We start from the raw sequence: 13,186 nt of genomic DNA on the forward strand, positions 1-13,186 counted from the left end.
AATTTCCGCTAGAGTACTTGCTGTGTTGTTCCTCTAAAATGGGGCGATGTACATTTTTTTAAAGGGATCCCTAGGAATTTGAGTGACTGATTTTTTGGCCATAAACCCTTTTGATAAATTTTTGGTCAGCTGATCACAACAAAAATTGACACTGTAAATACTATCTGTGTGAAAGACATTAATTCTAACAAAAGCAGCAACAGTTGAACAGCCTAGAGATGTCATGATTTGGGAAAACAGGAGGGCAAATTTACTGAACCACCCGACAAGCGGCCTGCAGCATAATTAGGTTAATGCATATGGTCCCTTGGCAGTTCCACAGCTACCTTCCTAGCACATTAAAATAAATAAACATATTGCCATTGAAATATCTTTTAATACCTTTTAATAAAACATAATTTCCCCTTTCCAATTTTATTTTTCTTCCCAAATCTACTTTCAAGAAATTGTCATTCAAACATACACCAACATAAAAGGGAAACCTGGAAAACTCAAAAAAACACAGCTATTATGAATTCCGGTTTTCTCAAGATAGTCTTACTTAAATTTATAATTATACTCAAAATACTTTAACTCGCTTTGCTATAGAAAATAGTTTTAAATCCCTATATATGGGATATTTATATCCCATCAAAGTTCTGTGCAAACATTTCAAGTCCATTATTCCAGTCTTCAGATATTAGCAGAAAGTCAATAAATATAAACATTACAATAAAGACTTAATTTAAAATATATACTGTGGAACCTCAAAACAGCTATCATGGATCCATAAGCCGATAGGGTTCAAAATGGAATTACCAGCAAAACTCCAGCACCAACATATGTTACAAATGAATACATCTTTATGTCAGGTTTCAAGATGTATCCTCACTCGAGCTTTCCAAAATTTATTCAGTAACAAAAACAAACACAAATGGGGTGTGTGTGTGTGTGTGTGTGTAAAACAAGATGTTAAAGCAACATATAATTGGTTTATATATATAATATGAAACATTTTTAGCCAGGGGAATTTGTCTGGTAAATAAATATTGAGACTATAGCAAAGAAAAATAAAACTTACATAAACTTCCCAATAAAAGCCTGATCTCCTGTATTCATCACAGAGCTTTTGCATAGACCTTTTAAATATACAAATCACTGGCCAGAACTCTACTTACAGACTACCATCTTCCGTTATCACCAAATCTTTAGTTAAAATAGTAACCATATTCACAGGAGGGATAAGTGAAAACGGGTGAGGCTCTGACAACCACAATTAATACAGACCTTAAAAGGACTAAATCAGCAAAGCACATTTGTTGCCTGCTAAGTGGAATATTATGAATTTTCTGACGTGCAGAGGGATGGATAACATGATTAGAGCCTTCTGTAGACCTCTGAATGGGTAAGTAAACTTTTGTGTTTACCTGAGACAAATATGCTCAAATACTATGTACTTCACCCAGGATATAAAATGGAAGAGCCAAACTAGTAGAAGCTTCCACATTTTAATTTTTAGATTTGCAAGCTTTTAATGGAACCTCCATCACAGTAGCAAACTGCACATAAAGCTATTACAGACTGTTTTTTAAAAAAAACAAATTGGCAGGTGATGGCTATGCTTAATGTATCTTTGGTTTAGGAAGACGAGAATATTGATTAGAGGCCAAACAATCCCCAGAATTCAAATTGTCATTAGGATTCTGCATGATTTCTTTTCTTCTTGTTAGTGGCCTTGGGATGCTTGTCTTGGCCTGGAAGTTTTGAGGCTCTAGTCGGGGGTTGCTTATTTGTTTTTGTTTGAAAGAGCCAGCAGGGGGGCGGAGCTTAGACGCTTTTGGATTTGGATTATTTGCAAGATTTGTTTGACTAGATGTTGGCTGGAGTTTTGCAGAATTACATGGTGTGATTATTGGTGACTTCTTACAAGTGGGATTCCCACTTGGACACGTTTCAGGAACTGGAGGAGGTACCACAGAATTCAAGATGGATGGCTTAAAAAGCTTCAAGGACTTGGGCTGAGATGTGTAGCCCTCTGGTGAAGACTGATTTCTTCCAACTCTCTTAGCCTGGTCTACTATACTTGACTGGGGAAGTGTCTGAAGAGAAGTGGTTACAAACTGCATGTCACTAATTTGATTATTTGCCAAATGATAAGGCTCTTGAGCATTCATGGTCATGTTCAAGTCTGCTTCAGAAGGTGTACTCTCCACCACATCCTTAGTGAATTGTGGGCTTGATGAAAAAGGCCGGTCTTCCAGACCACTGCTGCTTTCTTGTTGCAAGCCATGTGTAAAGCTTTCATCCAGAGGTGCAACAGCCTGATGTATGCCCTGGATTATGCACTCACTGTGGGCCTCGATATGTTGTGGCTTTACTAGTTTTCCCTGGGCGTGGTCTGTGGGTCTGGGAAGGCTGCTGGAAGGCTGTAGTACTTGAGGCTATTAGAATTAAAAACAACATTAGCAACAATTCGTTTTAGAAATAACACCCAGAACTAATATAAGTTCCAATTAGGTTGTGTTGGTACTTATTATGTTTTAATATGAGAAGCATGTGGGGGTTTTTTAATTAAAAAATAAATTGCAATATTCAAGTAATTCATAAGACACATACAAGAGTGATGATGCAAACAAAAAATGGTACGGGCAGTAAACACTAAACAAGATCCAAAATCAAACAGGAGAAAAGAAAAATATTAAAGTACTGATTTACTATAAAAAAAGATTCCTACCTTAATTGATTCATTAATTATTTAAAACTTCATATATAAGAGAGCTTGACAGAATGATTTCTAGAGCCCTTTGGTTTAATCTCCATATAACATTCAGATAGCAACTATGACCTTCAGAATATTACCCATTTTAAAGGCTTATTTTTTAAGGAAAGCTCTATACCACTTCAATACACTTCACCAGAGGAAGCATTAACTTCAAAGTGTCAGGTGCTGTACCTCTATTGAGAATTAAAATTACCAGCAGGCAAACAATTTAGAATGAAGATTATATTCTCAGTTGATGTGAAATTCTAATAACTTAAAAAAAAATAGGTCAACATCTTTAGCTAATGTTAACCTACCTTTAATATTCTTATTGAAAAGTTTCAGAATAAAATGTTTTCACAGCTTATTTGTTCTGTCTCACTGCCATTTGAGGGATCAACCAAGGTTCTCTTATGGCTGATATGTGAAAAACAGATTTACCTTCCCCAAGAGCAAATGTCCATTAATAAAACTAAAAATAACCAGCCTTTTGAATGATGTCTGAGATTAAAACAGATTTCAAGTTGCCTGTAACTTGAACTAAAGCTCAGAAGCCTATAAAAGTAAAGTTCTTAAGGCTCACATGCCTTGCACACACTTCTCTGGAGCTTATTGTGTGATTATATTCTATACAAATCAGAGGAAACATACAACTTCCATTACTTTGGGACATTCAGTAAAGAAATATGAATCTTAAAGTTATCTTTCAATGGCCCAAACAGTTAAAAGTTTATGGGGCAGAGCCTATTGGTCATATCATGATGCAGGAATAGTTGCTCTAAATGTTTAAACACACACACACACACACACACACACACACACTCACACACTCACATATACGTTCTATTAAATGATGTGGGCTGAAAATGTCAAAAAATTTGGCAAAGGGCTTTGAAACATGAATGTTTTTAAAAGATCATATTTTACTAATAATTTTTTTACTATGCTAATCCACAAACAAATCTACACAGTATCTCTAATTTCCCCAAAAGAAAGGGTGAATCTATTTATGTTGCATCATTTGTGTTTTGCTCCTTTTTTCACCTCCTTGACCAGCAGTGGACGATGGCTACCAGAGTCAGCAATCAGGGATTAGATTATGGAGGGGTTACAAGTGACTGAGAACAAAGGTCACCACCTCATAGAGGGATGGTTGGTTATGATGGCATGGGGTTGACTTGCTATTTATAAGAATAATAAAAATCAAGAAAATGACTACTCAAAGTTAATCCATGCAGAATATGTTACATTAAATTTTTATCTTAGAATATTTAAAATAAATAAGTCATCTCAGTTTTTGCTTCAAGATAAATGTTCTAGTTAAAGTCACTGGGCATTTTCACAATTTATCACCATAGAGATGATTTAGAGGTACTAAAATCATCAAGGAATTTATTCAAGACTCTCCTTGGGATTCCCTAGAAAAAACTGGCCATGCCAAAGTGATATATTCTTTAGAAAGATCAGTAAAAATATAAAGCAGGGCCCTATTAAGCAAACCAAAATCTACCTAAGGGGAAAAAAAAAAGCAACCAAGGAGGAGAAAAGTGCAACATCAAACGGTTAATTGAATGGGGATCTATTTTCCTTTTACCTCTTTTCACCTTTAAAAACAGTAAGATAGTCTAGTCTTGAGTTAAAAATCTTAAAACAATTTAAGACCTTTGAAAATATCAGTGACAATCTAAAAAAATGATTTTATTGTAATATGTCTATTGCCCATAAGGAAAAAAACGGTATAAACATGTGCTACCAGCTCAAAGCATAAACAGGTATAATTTTCTAAGTAAGATTAAACTGATTATTAAGATAATCAAACCTCCATGAAAGGGGTACTATGAACTGTAGATAAATTATCCACGTGCATTGTTCTGATTACTTATATTACCCAAATGACCACTGCTTACCAGAGAACTAAATGGAAATACAGCGGAGTGTCATGTCAGAAAGATGTTCTGCTTGTATTAAAGGCAATAAAGCTCAATAACAAATACTAAAGAACTAGAAAATAATCAGATTTTTAAAAAATAATAAAATTTTGAGTCTTTTAACTGAGAGGAGTTAGACTGACCAACTATACAAAATGTGTCCATACTATCATTTAATTACATTAAATAAATCAGTGGTTTCTAAATGCTGAATAATATAGATTTTATATTTTTATTAAAAGTTTATTTTAAATAAAAATTTAACTTCCCTATCCCAAAATAAATGTCTTGTTTTATTATTTATTTGAAAACTAGTTTGTAAATCAATTCTGCTACTTGATCTTCTGTCTCTAGAAGAAGATCAAGAAATGACTATAGTGAGGACCAAGGAAAGGCTTACTCCTGATTTACGGAAGATTGTAAAACTGGTTACCCACTAAAGACTGGGTTGTCATTAATTACCTGTTGACAAGTAGAACAACAAGTTGCCTCTTAACATCTAGCAAGCAAAAGCAAAGATGTGTTCGGACAGCTTGCTGCTTGCAGTACAATTCCCCAAATTCTAAACGCTCAGCTGTATATTAACAATTCATCTTGCCCACGTTTACTACTGCACTACCACAGGTGTTTTCAGAATGAATCTTAAATATAAAAAGAAAAATCCCATGTAATCAGGGATAATAAGATCAATAGGAAGCTATATCAAAACCATTCATTCATTTTAAAAATGTCTGATATATCATGCACTGTAGTAGGTGTAGGAAAATATGAACCTGAACACAATGCTGTTCCTGTGGTTGAGAGGCCTCATAAGAAAGAGTCAGGTAGACAAATGATGAGACCATGTCTCAAGCATAACAAAATGTAGAAGCAAGAAGAAAATATATGCCTGATTAGAGAGGTCACAGAAGGCATCCAAGAATTGCAAGCATCTGAACTGAGTTTTAAGATAAGTAGGAGTTTGCCAAGAAGACAAGAAGGGAAGAACATTCAGGGTAAAGGGCCAGTACATGCAAAACACAAAGGCAAAAAAAAGAGAACATAATTATGTTCTAGTAACTTCAGATTGTTAGACTGAAGTGGCAAGCACAATGTTGGTAGGAAAGTGTAGGCAAGGGCCAACTCATAAAGGAACTCGCATCAGGCCGAATAGTTCTGACTCTGTACAGTAGATGATGGGAGACATTGATGAATTTTAAGCAGAGGAATTGTAAGACCAAATGTGTATTTTAGAATGTCACTCTGGTGGAAACAGTGAGGAATGTAACAGTAGGGGACGAGACTGTTAAGCATAACACCCAGGTAGTACGCCATTGCTAACAGCCCAGGTGATAAACTATAAGGGTTTAAAATTAGGATATCAGGAAAAAAACTGGAAATGATTGAAAGAGTTTTGAAGGAGATAGAGGAATTTAAGATGAGTTCAGGTTTCCAGCTTCGAAGATGAAAGATGAGGTATTGCCCTGTATCAAAAAAAGACCTCTGGGGAAGTTGCCCACCAGCCCATTCATTACATAGCCTCAGCCACCCACAAGACGCAGAGGGCAAAAGGAATTCCCCCACTACTGCAGGGACCTCTAGAAACTCTCTGTAGTCACAAATTCGTAGGGCTTTAGTACTCCATCCTTGCAACTTGTAGAAAGGTTGGTTACTAAAGCTTAAAAATGTGGATCCATTCCTAGACTGAAAGAACTCAGGGCTTCTAACTGGACTCAGCAACTTCAAGTCTTACTTTAGTAGTTAAATACATATACTTCAGCACACTATTCTGAGAATTCTCAGATGCAATGGCTACAGATGTTAAGGTCAAGAGTGCCAGCAATAGGCACTACTGGGTAATTATGCAAGGGATTGATAGGCATCTTCAATGATAACCTTAAATGTCTATTCTGTGCTGCTTACAAAGATAACCAGAGACTATGCGCTTCTTAAGGCACGTACTGTGCTTTATTCATTTTTTGTTGTCGTAGTTGGTATCCTCAGTATTTGGCACATAGCAGGGATTAAATATATATTTACTAGATAATAAATAAATAAATGAATATTGGTAAGTGGTATATTCCAGCACGGCTTCTTTGGCAATAGACTAGCAAAATGATACTCCCCTATTAGGTCAATGATGCAGCACTAATTTAAACGAGTCTTAATAACTGATGGAAAAGAAATCTTATAATTAAAAAAATGTTTTCTCTAAATAAGTTTGGAGTCAACTAAATGATTCATGCTTAGAAGCATAACATGAAGGATTCATTACATGTTAGCTTGAACGCAGCACCTCCCATTATGACCTGCACCTCCCATAATGACCCACCAGCTACGCCAGAGTTGTTTTTTAGTTGGAGACTCGACATTTCTGGATGAAATATGTTAGGGAAACTGTCTTAACAAGCATTCAACTATTTTCCATTTCTAATTCTAATAATTAAAAATGATTATAACATGTAAAACACTTAGGATAGAACCTCCCAGAGCACATCAAAATTGCTCAGTAAATGTCACTTACGATTATTAAAAGGTATGAAAATGATTAATTCAAGCCATTGCCCTTTTGTAACTACATCTTGTGGGGGGGGGGAAGCAAGTTCTATAATAGTATTATAATAAACTAGTTGCTACAGATTGCAAGGTTTCTAGGCTCCAAATACATATCTCAATAATGTCAGTCATATCTATATGTTTTAAATCCACAGGAGGCATATCTGATATGACACAGAAGTCAAGATTCCTCAAGTGCCCTCCTGGAGATAAACCAGAGCTAGGACATGCAAGGCACTTTAACGTTTAGAGAAAATTTACATGTGGTTACATGAAGGAGCTAGTACAACACAGTATTGAATCACTGAGCTTTTGAAGTCAGACTGATCTGGGTTTGAGTTCTGGCTCTATCTCTATCAGTGAGATATTGGGTAAATTATCTTACTACTCTGAGATGGAATTTTGTAACTTGTAAAATGAGGATAATAGTACCTACACCTCACTGAATTGTTGTAAATCACAAATGATAACATGCATATAAAGTGCTTAGTATTATGCCTGACACATTACAAATACTTGAGAAATATTATACTCTAGACTATAAAAGAAGGGTTTCCCTTCTTTCCAGTGGTAGATAACCAAACTCTACGCTCACATGCATAATCTCTAATTATCACAAGACCCTAGGTGGAAGGTACTATCTTCTTTTTGTAAATGAGTAAACTGAGGTTAAATGAAATTAAGTAGAATCTCCAAATTCACAGACTTTAGTAAATGGCAAAGCCAGAATTTGAACTGACAGAGAATTTAAAATGCAGCACTAAAGTTTTATCATTCTGTGATATTTGGGTTAAGTCCAATGAGTTCACAGACTTTCAGAATATGCAATATAGCCAGATGATTGTTTTAAAAACTCAAAAGACAGATTCAATACCAACATTCAGGTATTAACTTTCCTAGATAATGTCCTATTTCCTTCTTAGCTGATCTGTCCTGCAGAGGATAACTCTCAGACACCAAATTCAAGCCACATGGTGAAGCAGTATTTCCAGGGAAAAGTGGTTCCAAGAGACCCACAGGAGGAAATACACTGAACACAAGGAAATGCAAATTAGCACTCATCACAAAAACTCTTCACCTTCACCATTTCATAGCACTTCAAAGATTTCTAGCATTAACATAAGAAAAAATAGCCATATCTGTAAACATACAAAGGAAGTTTCTGTGAACACTGTTGTTCTAAAGTCACCAATAGTAAGACAGCAGCTAGAAATATCAAGTCCTGATGGAGTAAAAATATGTCAAAGTGTGTAAGGTAGAAAGCAGAAAATGTTCTAAAGCATAAAAATGCTATTGCATAACAGATACAGGAATGACCTAATGTTATTTTCTTGATACATACAAGTTTATTATCATTATTAAATACATTTACATTTCAAAGGTTAAAAGGAAGATGGTAATGGAGCCATTTGTAACATGCCTGTAATTTCATGCAGGCTCTGACATGCATCATGCAAACTGGGGGGAAAAAAGTTACAATGAAGAAGGTGGTAGGAAAAAATCTGAAATTGTACTGTACCACGCTTTGTCAGAGAAGTAATGGACTAACTTCTCAACTCCTTGCCAATGGCATAATGGGAAAGCAGAGACAAGAAAAAGACAGGACAGTGGTGTCAGAGACCACATACAACACCAAGGAATTGCCATGACTGGGTAGCAGCCAACGCTATTTGCTTTTCTTTTGTTGTATTTTTCTAGGCATTATTATTTTAATATATTTCTATAAAATGAAAACATATTCTTAATAGATTTATACTTTCTTGATGAAGTGGTTTGCAAGTTAATACAAATATTCATATCCACAGAACAGTGTATATAATCTTCTTACCCTTAAAAGGAATCACTTGAAGAATCTTACCAAATAAAATACTGAAAAGACTTTTGATGCAATTAATATTCATACTCCAAAGATCTAAAAAGGTTTAGCTGCATGTAATCCCTTATAAAGGAAGTAGAAATTATTTTTAATAATTTCAGTCTTGCATATTATAAATACAACTGAATGTTAGTTTACTTTTAACTGCTGCTGCATTAAAGACCAATAAAATAATAATCTGATCTTCATGTATGTCTTAAATATAATGTTCTACATTATAAGCAAGGCTCCACACATCACTATAGAGATAGAAGACAGGACTGGATCCCTAGTGTAACTAGATTCAAAGAATTCTGGTCTGTAATTCACATGAACCCAATCAAAGCTTCCAAGGATTCCTGAGGACCAGGAATCTGATTCCAAGGAATCCCTAGATCTCAGAATAGTGCCTCTAGATCTCAGAGAACTTAGGGAAGATATCTGACTGATAAATATAAATTATAAATAAGCAATTTCTGAAATAAGGAGTTCAATGACTTTTCTAAGTTGATCAGTTAACTGCTTTTAAAAACTATCAACACAACACTGTAAAGCAACTATACTCCAATACAAATTAATTAAAAACATAAAAACTATCAACGTGAATAATAGTGACTTAAGTAAGCATTTACTGCACAGGCATAATTAGTGTGAGTTGCTTAATTTTCATGAGTCTGTATCTCTAAGACAAAGAACCCATCAGCATCTACCTCTGGGATGGAGAATAGTTCAGGGGGAAAAAAAAAACTAAACTAAATAACATCATAATAGTACAATTCCACTGGTGTGACCAATACGCATGGTATATTTATCCAGAGTAGGATACTGCAGGCACTATGATACGGCAACAAATACAGCTAACAAAACAATCCCACAATCTGCAGAGCAGGTTGTTATAAAAGGCTTATACAGATAACAGCAATTGCTTTGTTTCTCATAAATGCAAGGTGTTGAGAAGAAACTAACCCCTGCCTACGTTTATGGGACGGCCTCCTGGACCATGAGTTTGATGCACATTTCTAGTCAATTAACCAATGACTAATCTGCACTTGAATTAACTGCAAATATGGACACAGTGTTATATTCTGTTATCAACCACACTTTTAAAAAAATAGCTTACTGTAAAATCGAATTGTTCAGCTTTTACTGAGTTACTATTTTCCACTTCATCAAAAATATTTTATTTTTATGAAAAGTCACTCTCAGAGCTAATTTCTCATTAAAGCACTGAATGATGCTATCTTTACATGTACAATTGCTTACAGTCACATGGTGAAGCCAATCGGATTGAGCCACGTTAATGTTTACCGTATGAACATGTTTGACAGTTCAACAATACACATCAAGCATCTCTAAAAAGCACACACCCTTTAAGAACCATCCTTCTAGTGCTGACACTGATCTAAACACAAGAATAAATTGCACTACAATAGTATCTCTGTTTAATAGGGGAAAATGGAAACAACATCAATGTCAAACAACAGGAAAACAGTAAATAAATGATATCATAGTCACATGATAATGTATTATCATGTAGCCATTAAAATGTTTTCAAGAAATATTTACTATATAAAAAATGCTCATATAATACTATGTGAAAAAAAGCAAAACAAAAAATTGGAAAAAAATGAGAGTATCATATGTCCTAAGAGAAAGTACTGTTTCATGAATCTTTAATCTGAATTTTAAATATACACACACGTGTGCCTTGGGTTGTAAATATATAGTTTCATTCAGTAAATATATACTGGGTTATGATGTAAAATGAATTTGTGTCAAAAAAGGTTTGTGAAACAACCCCTGAAGTTTGTAAGAGGAGGAGGAAAATATGAGACAATATAATTGCCATTCTTAATATAATTCTGGTGAATACAATTAGTGATTATTGTAATATAAATTTAGAAATCAGGCAGCACTGCATCAAGAAACTGCTGGGCTGGATTGGGAGTTTGGGATTACCAATGCAAACTATTATATATAGGATGGATAAACAACAAGGTCTTACTGTATAGCACAGGGAACTATATTCAATATCCTGTGATAAACCATAATAAAAGAAAATATGAAAAAGAATATATGTATGTATAACTGAGTCACTTTGCTGTACAGCAGAAACTAAATACAACATTGTAAATCAACTATACTTCAATAAAATTTTTTTAAGAAGAAACTGCTGGACTTAATATGGCTATTAAGATATAAACATGTATTTGTTATTTTTCTTGCTTAAAAACACCTTTTTTCTTCCAATTTAAGTTACTGTAAATGGAAGCTAAAGGAAGTAAGATTTCTAAATTCTTTCAAGAAAGGTGTTAAACAGCAAATTTTAAGTCTCTTTAGGCATGATAAGAAATAGGTATTATTTCAAGATATACTTTTTGAAAAATCAGGTATTCCTGAAAGCATATGCTCCGGCAAGAAATGTTATTTGAGATTACCATTAAGGCTTTTACTTGCCAAAAGTAATTATTTTTATTAAATTTTCATACTGTGAGGTAGGTTATATATATATATCATTCTTAATTTTACACAGTTGGAAATTAGAAAGACTAAACAAATGACAGTTAAGTCAGTTGGACAAAAGCTGAAGTGCCTACTGACAGCAGGAAGACCTTTGAATGTTTAAATGTAGATATTTTCTGCTAACCTAGAGAAAATTTAATTTGAAACTGGAAGATAAGCATCATCAAGCTGAGACTAGTAATACACCTGAGAAAAGGAATGTAAGTCAAAATTTCCTGAGAAAGTAAAAAAAAGAAAAAAAAACTTAAAAGACCAGGATTTTCCTTTTATCTCAATTTTTTTGAGTTATTCTTAAATTCACCGAGAACATCCTTGGCCACTGCAGCTTTCTGGAGTTACCAGAGCTAAATAGTCCCTGTAAACATTAGTTATTTCACTCTCTGCAATATCTACAACAGGCTATCTCTTTATGCCTGTTTAATTAGGTCCACTACTCTTACACATTTTAAAAAACAAAACCAAAAACAGACTACCTTATTGAAGATTAGTAGCCAAGCTTACCTGGCTTCTGCATTTACAAAAAAAGGCAGTTCGCTTAAGTTGATGTTCAAGAGGGCATCAGAAAGAACTTATTATTGAAACACGATAATGTAGGAGAACTCTCTCAACTACATACCATCACTTACAGAATTAACCTCTCCAAAATTAAAATCAGCACTAGAAATCACATACTGACTAAATGTGGAGACAAATATTGTTTCACTGAATACATAGCAGTTTAGTGCAGGAAAAGGGGACACCTATTGCAAAACTCTCTGGAAAACTACTGGATTTACTCCCATAATTTCATACCCTTCTCCTCTATATTTTATCATTATAAAATAATAATTATTATTATTTTATACTCCTTTATATTATTATTTTTTTATACTCCTTCAGGCTTTCTCAGGGTAAATTCAAAACAGTGTAGTAGTTTAAACACATTTCCTTTAAAGGAACCTTCAAAGCTCAATAAGAGCTGTCAAAAAGCTGTTAACAAGTCCTCTAGTTTATCACTTTCCACAAACAGAGTCCTACAAGTCTCAATGATCAAGTCTCAGGGCCAGTTCTCTTAGCTGCATAAGCCATGAGAACTTACCCAGGAAAAGACTCCAATGTATATACCTTCTCCTAGGTGGCCAACACATCCAAACTCTGGTGAACCAAACTTTCTTTTTGCTAACTTGGAGATGCAGAGAAAGCAGGTTTGATCTAGAAAAGCTAGAAAGACAGTTCTTGATAGTAGTGCTGAAGGACAGACAGTGCTGCTTCATAGTTGGAAATGAAAAAAATACCTCTGAACCCAAAGGAGAAAGAAGCATTTGGAAATGGAGAGCCAACGATTCAGGTGAGGGATAAGTAATTTCTAAAGCTATACTAATGAGAAACTAGTGAAATGGGTGCTTCTGGGAAACATGTTTTAAAAATAAATCTAAACTATTTGTAATACTGAATAATTAACCTTAAACTCCAATTCCATATTACATGTAGCTGAGAAGAAGGAGAATAGGGGAGAAGAACAGTGGGGAAAAAGAACAGGGACAATAAGGGGGCTTCAGAAAAGTTAAGGTAGGTGTGTAATTTACCTCAATCTGAGGTAAATCTGTCAACCATGCAGTATACTGG

At 34.5% G+C, this 13,186-nt stretch overlaps 1 protein-coding gene across 10 annotated transcripts in view; it reads right to left on the bottom strand.

The window, feature by feature from the left end:
* Positions 1-1,473: 1,473 nt before the first annotated feature.
* CCSER2 (coiled-coil serine rich protein 2) overlaps positions 1,474-13,186 on the bottom strand; it is a 150,451-nt gene continuing 138,738 nt past the window's right edge. For 5 of the 10 annotated variants that reach the window (XM_057530571.1, XM_057530570.1, XM_057530568.1 and 2 more), the window contains one exon: positions 1,474-2,420. In XM_057530571.1, coding sequence (XP_057386554.1) covers positions 1,602-2,420 — 819 coding nt within the window. In that variant the 3' untranslated portion in view covers positions 1,474-1,601. Of the gene's footprint in view, positions 2,421-8,722; positions 8,763-13,186 lie in introns of all 10 variants that reach the window. The other 5 variants (XM_057530574.1, XM_057530572.1, XM_057530575.1 and 2 more) reach the window with 4 other exon arrangements.

Source organism: Balaenoptera acutorostrata, chromosome 16 (genome assembly GCF_949987535.1).
Source record: "Balaenoptera acutorostrata chromosome 16, mBalAcu1.1, whole genome shotgun sequence".
In the NCBI taxonomy this organism is placed as follows: Eukaryota; Metazoa; Chordata; class Mammalia; order Artiodactyla; family Balaenopteridae; genus Balaenoptera; species Balaenoptera acutorostrata.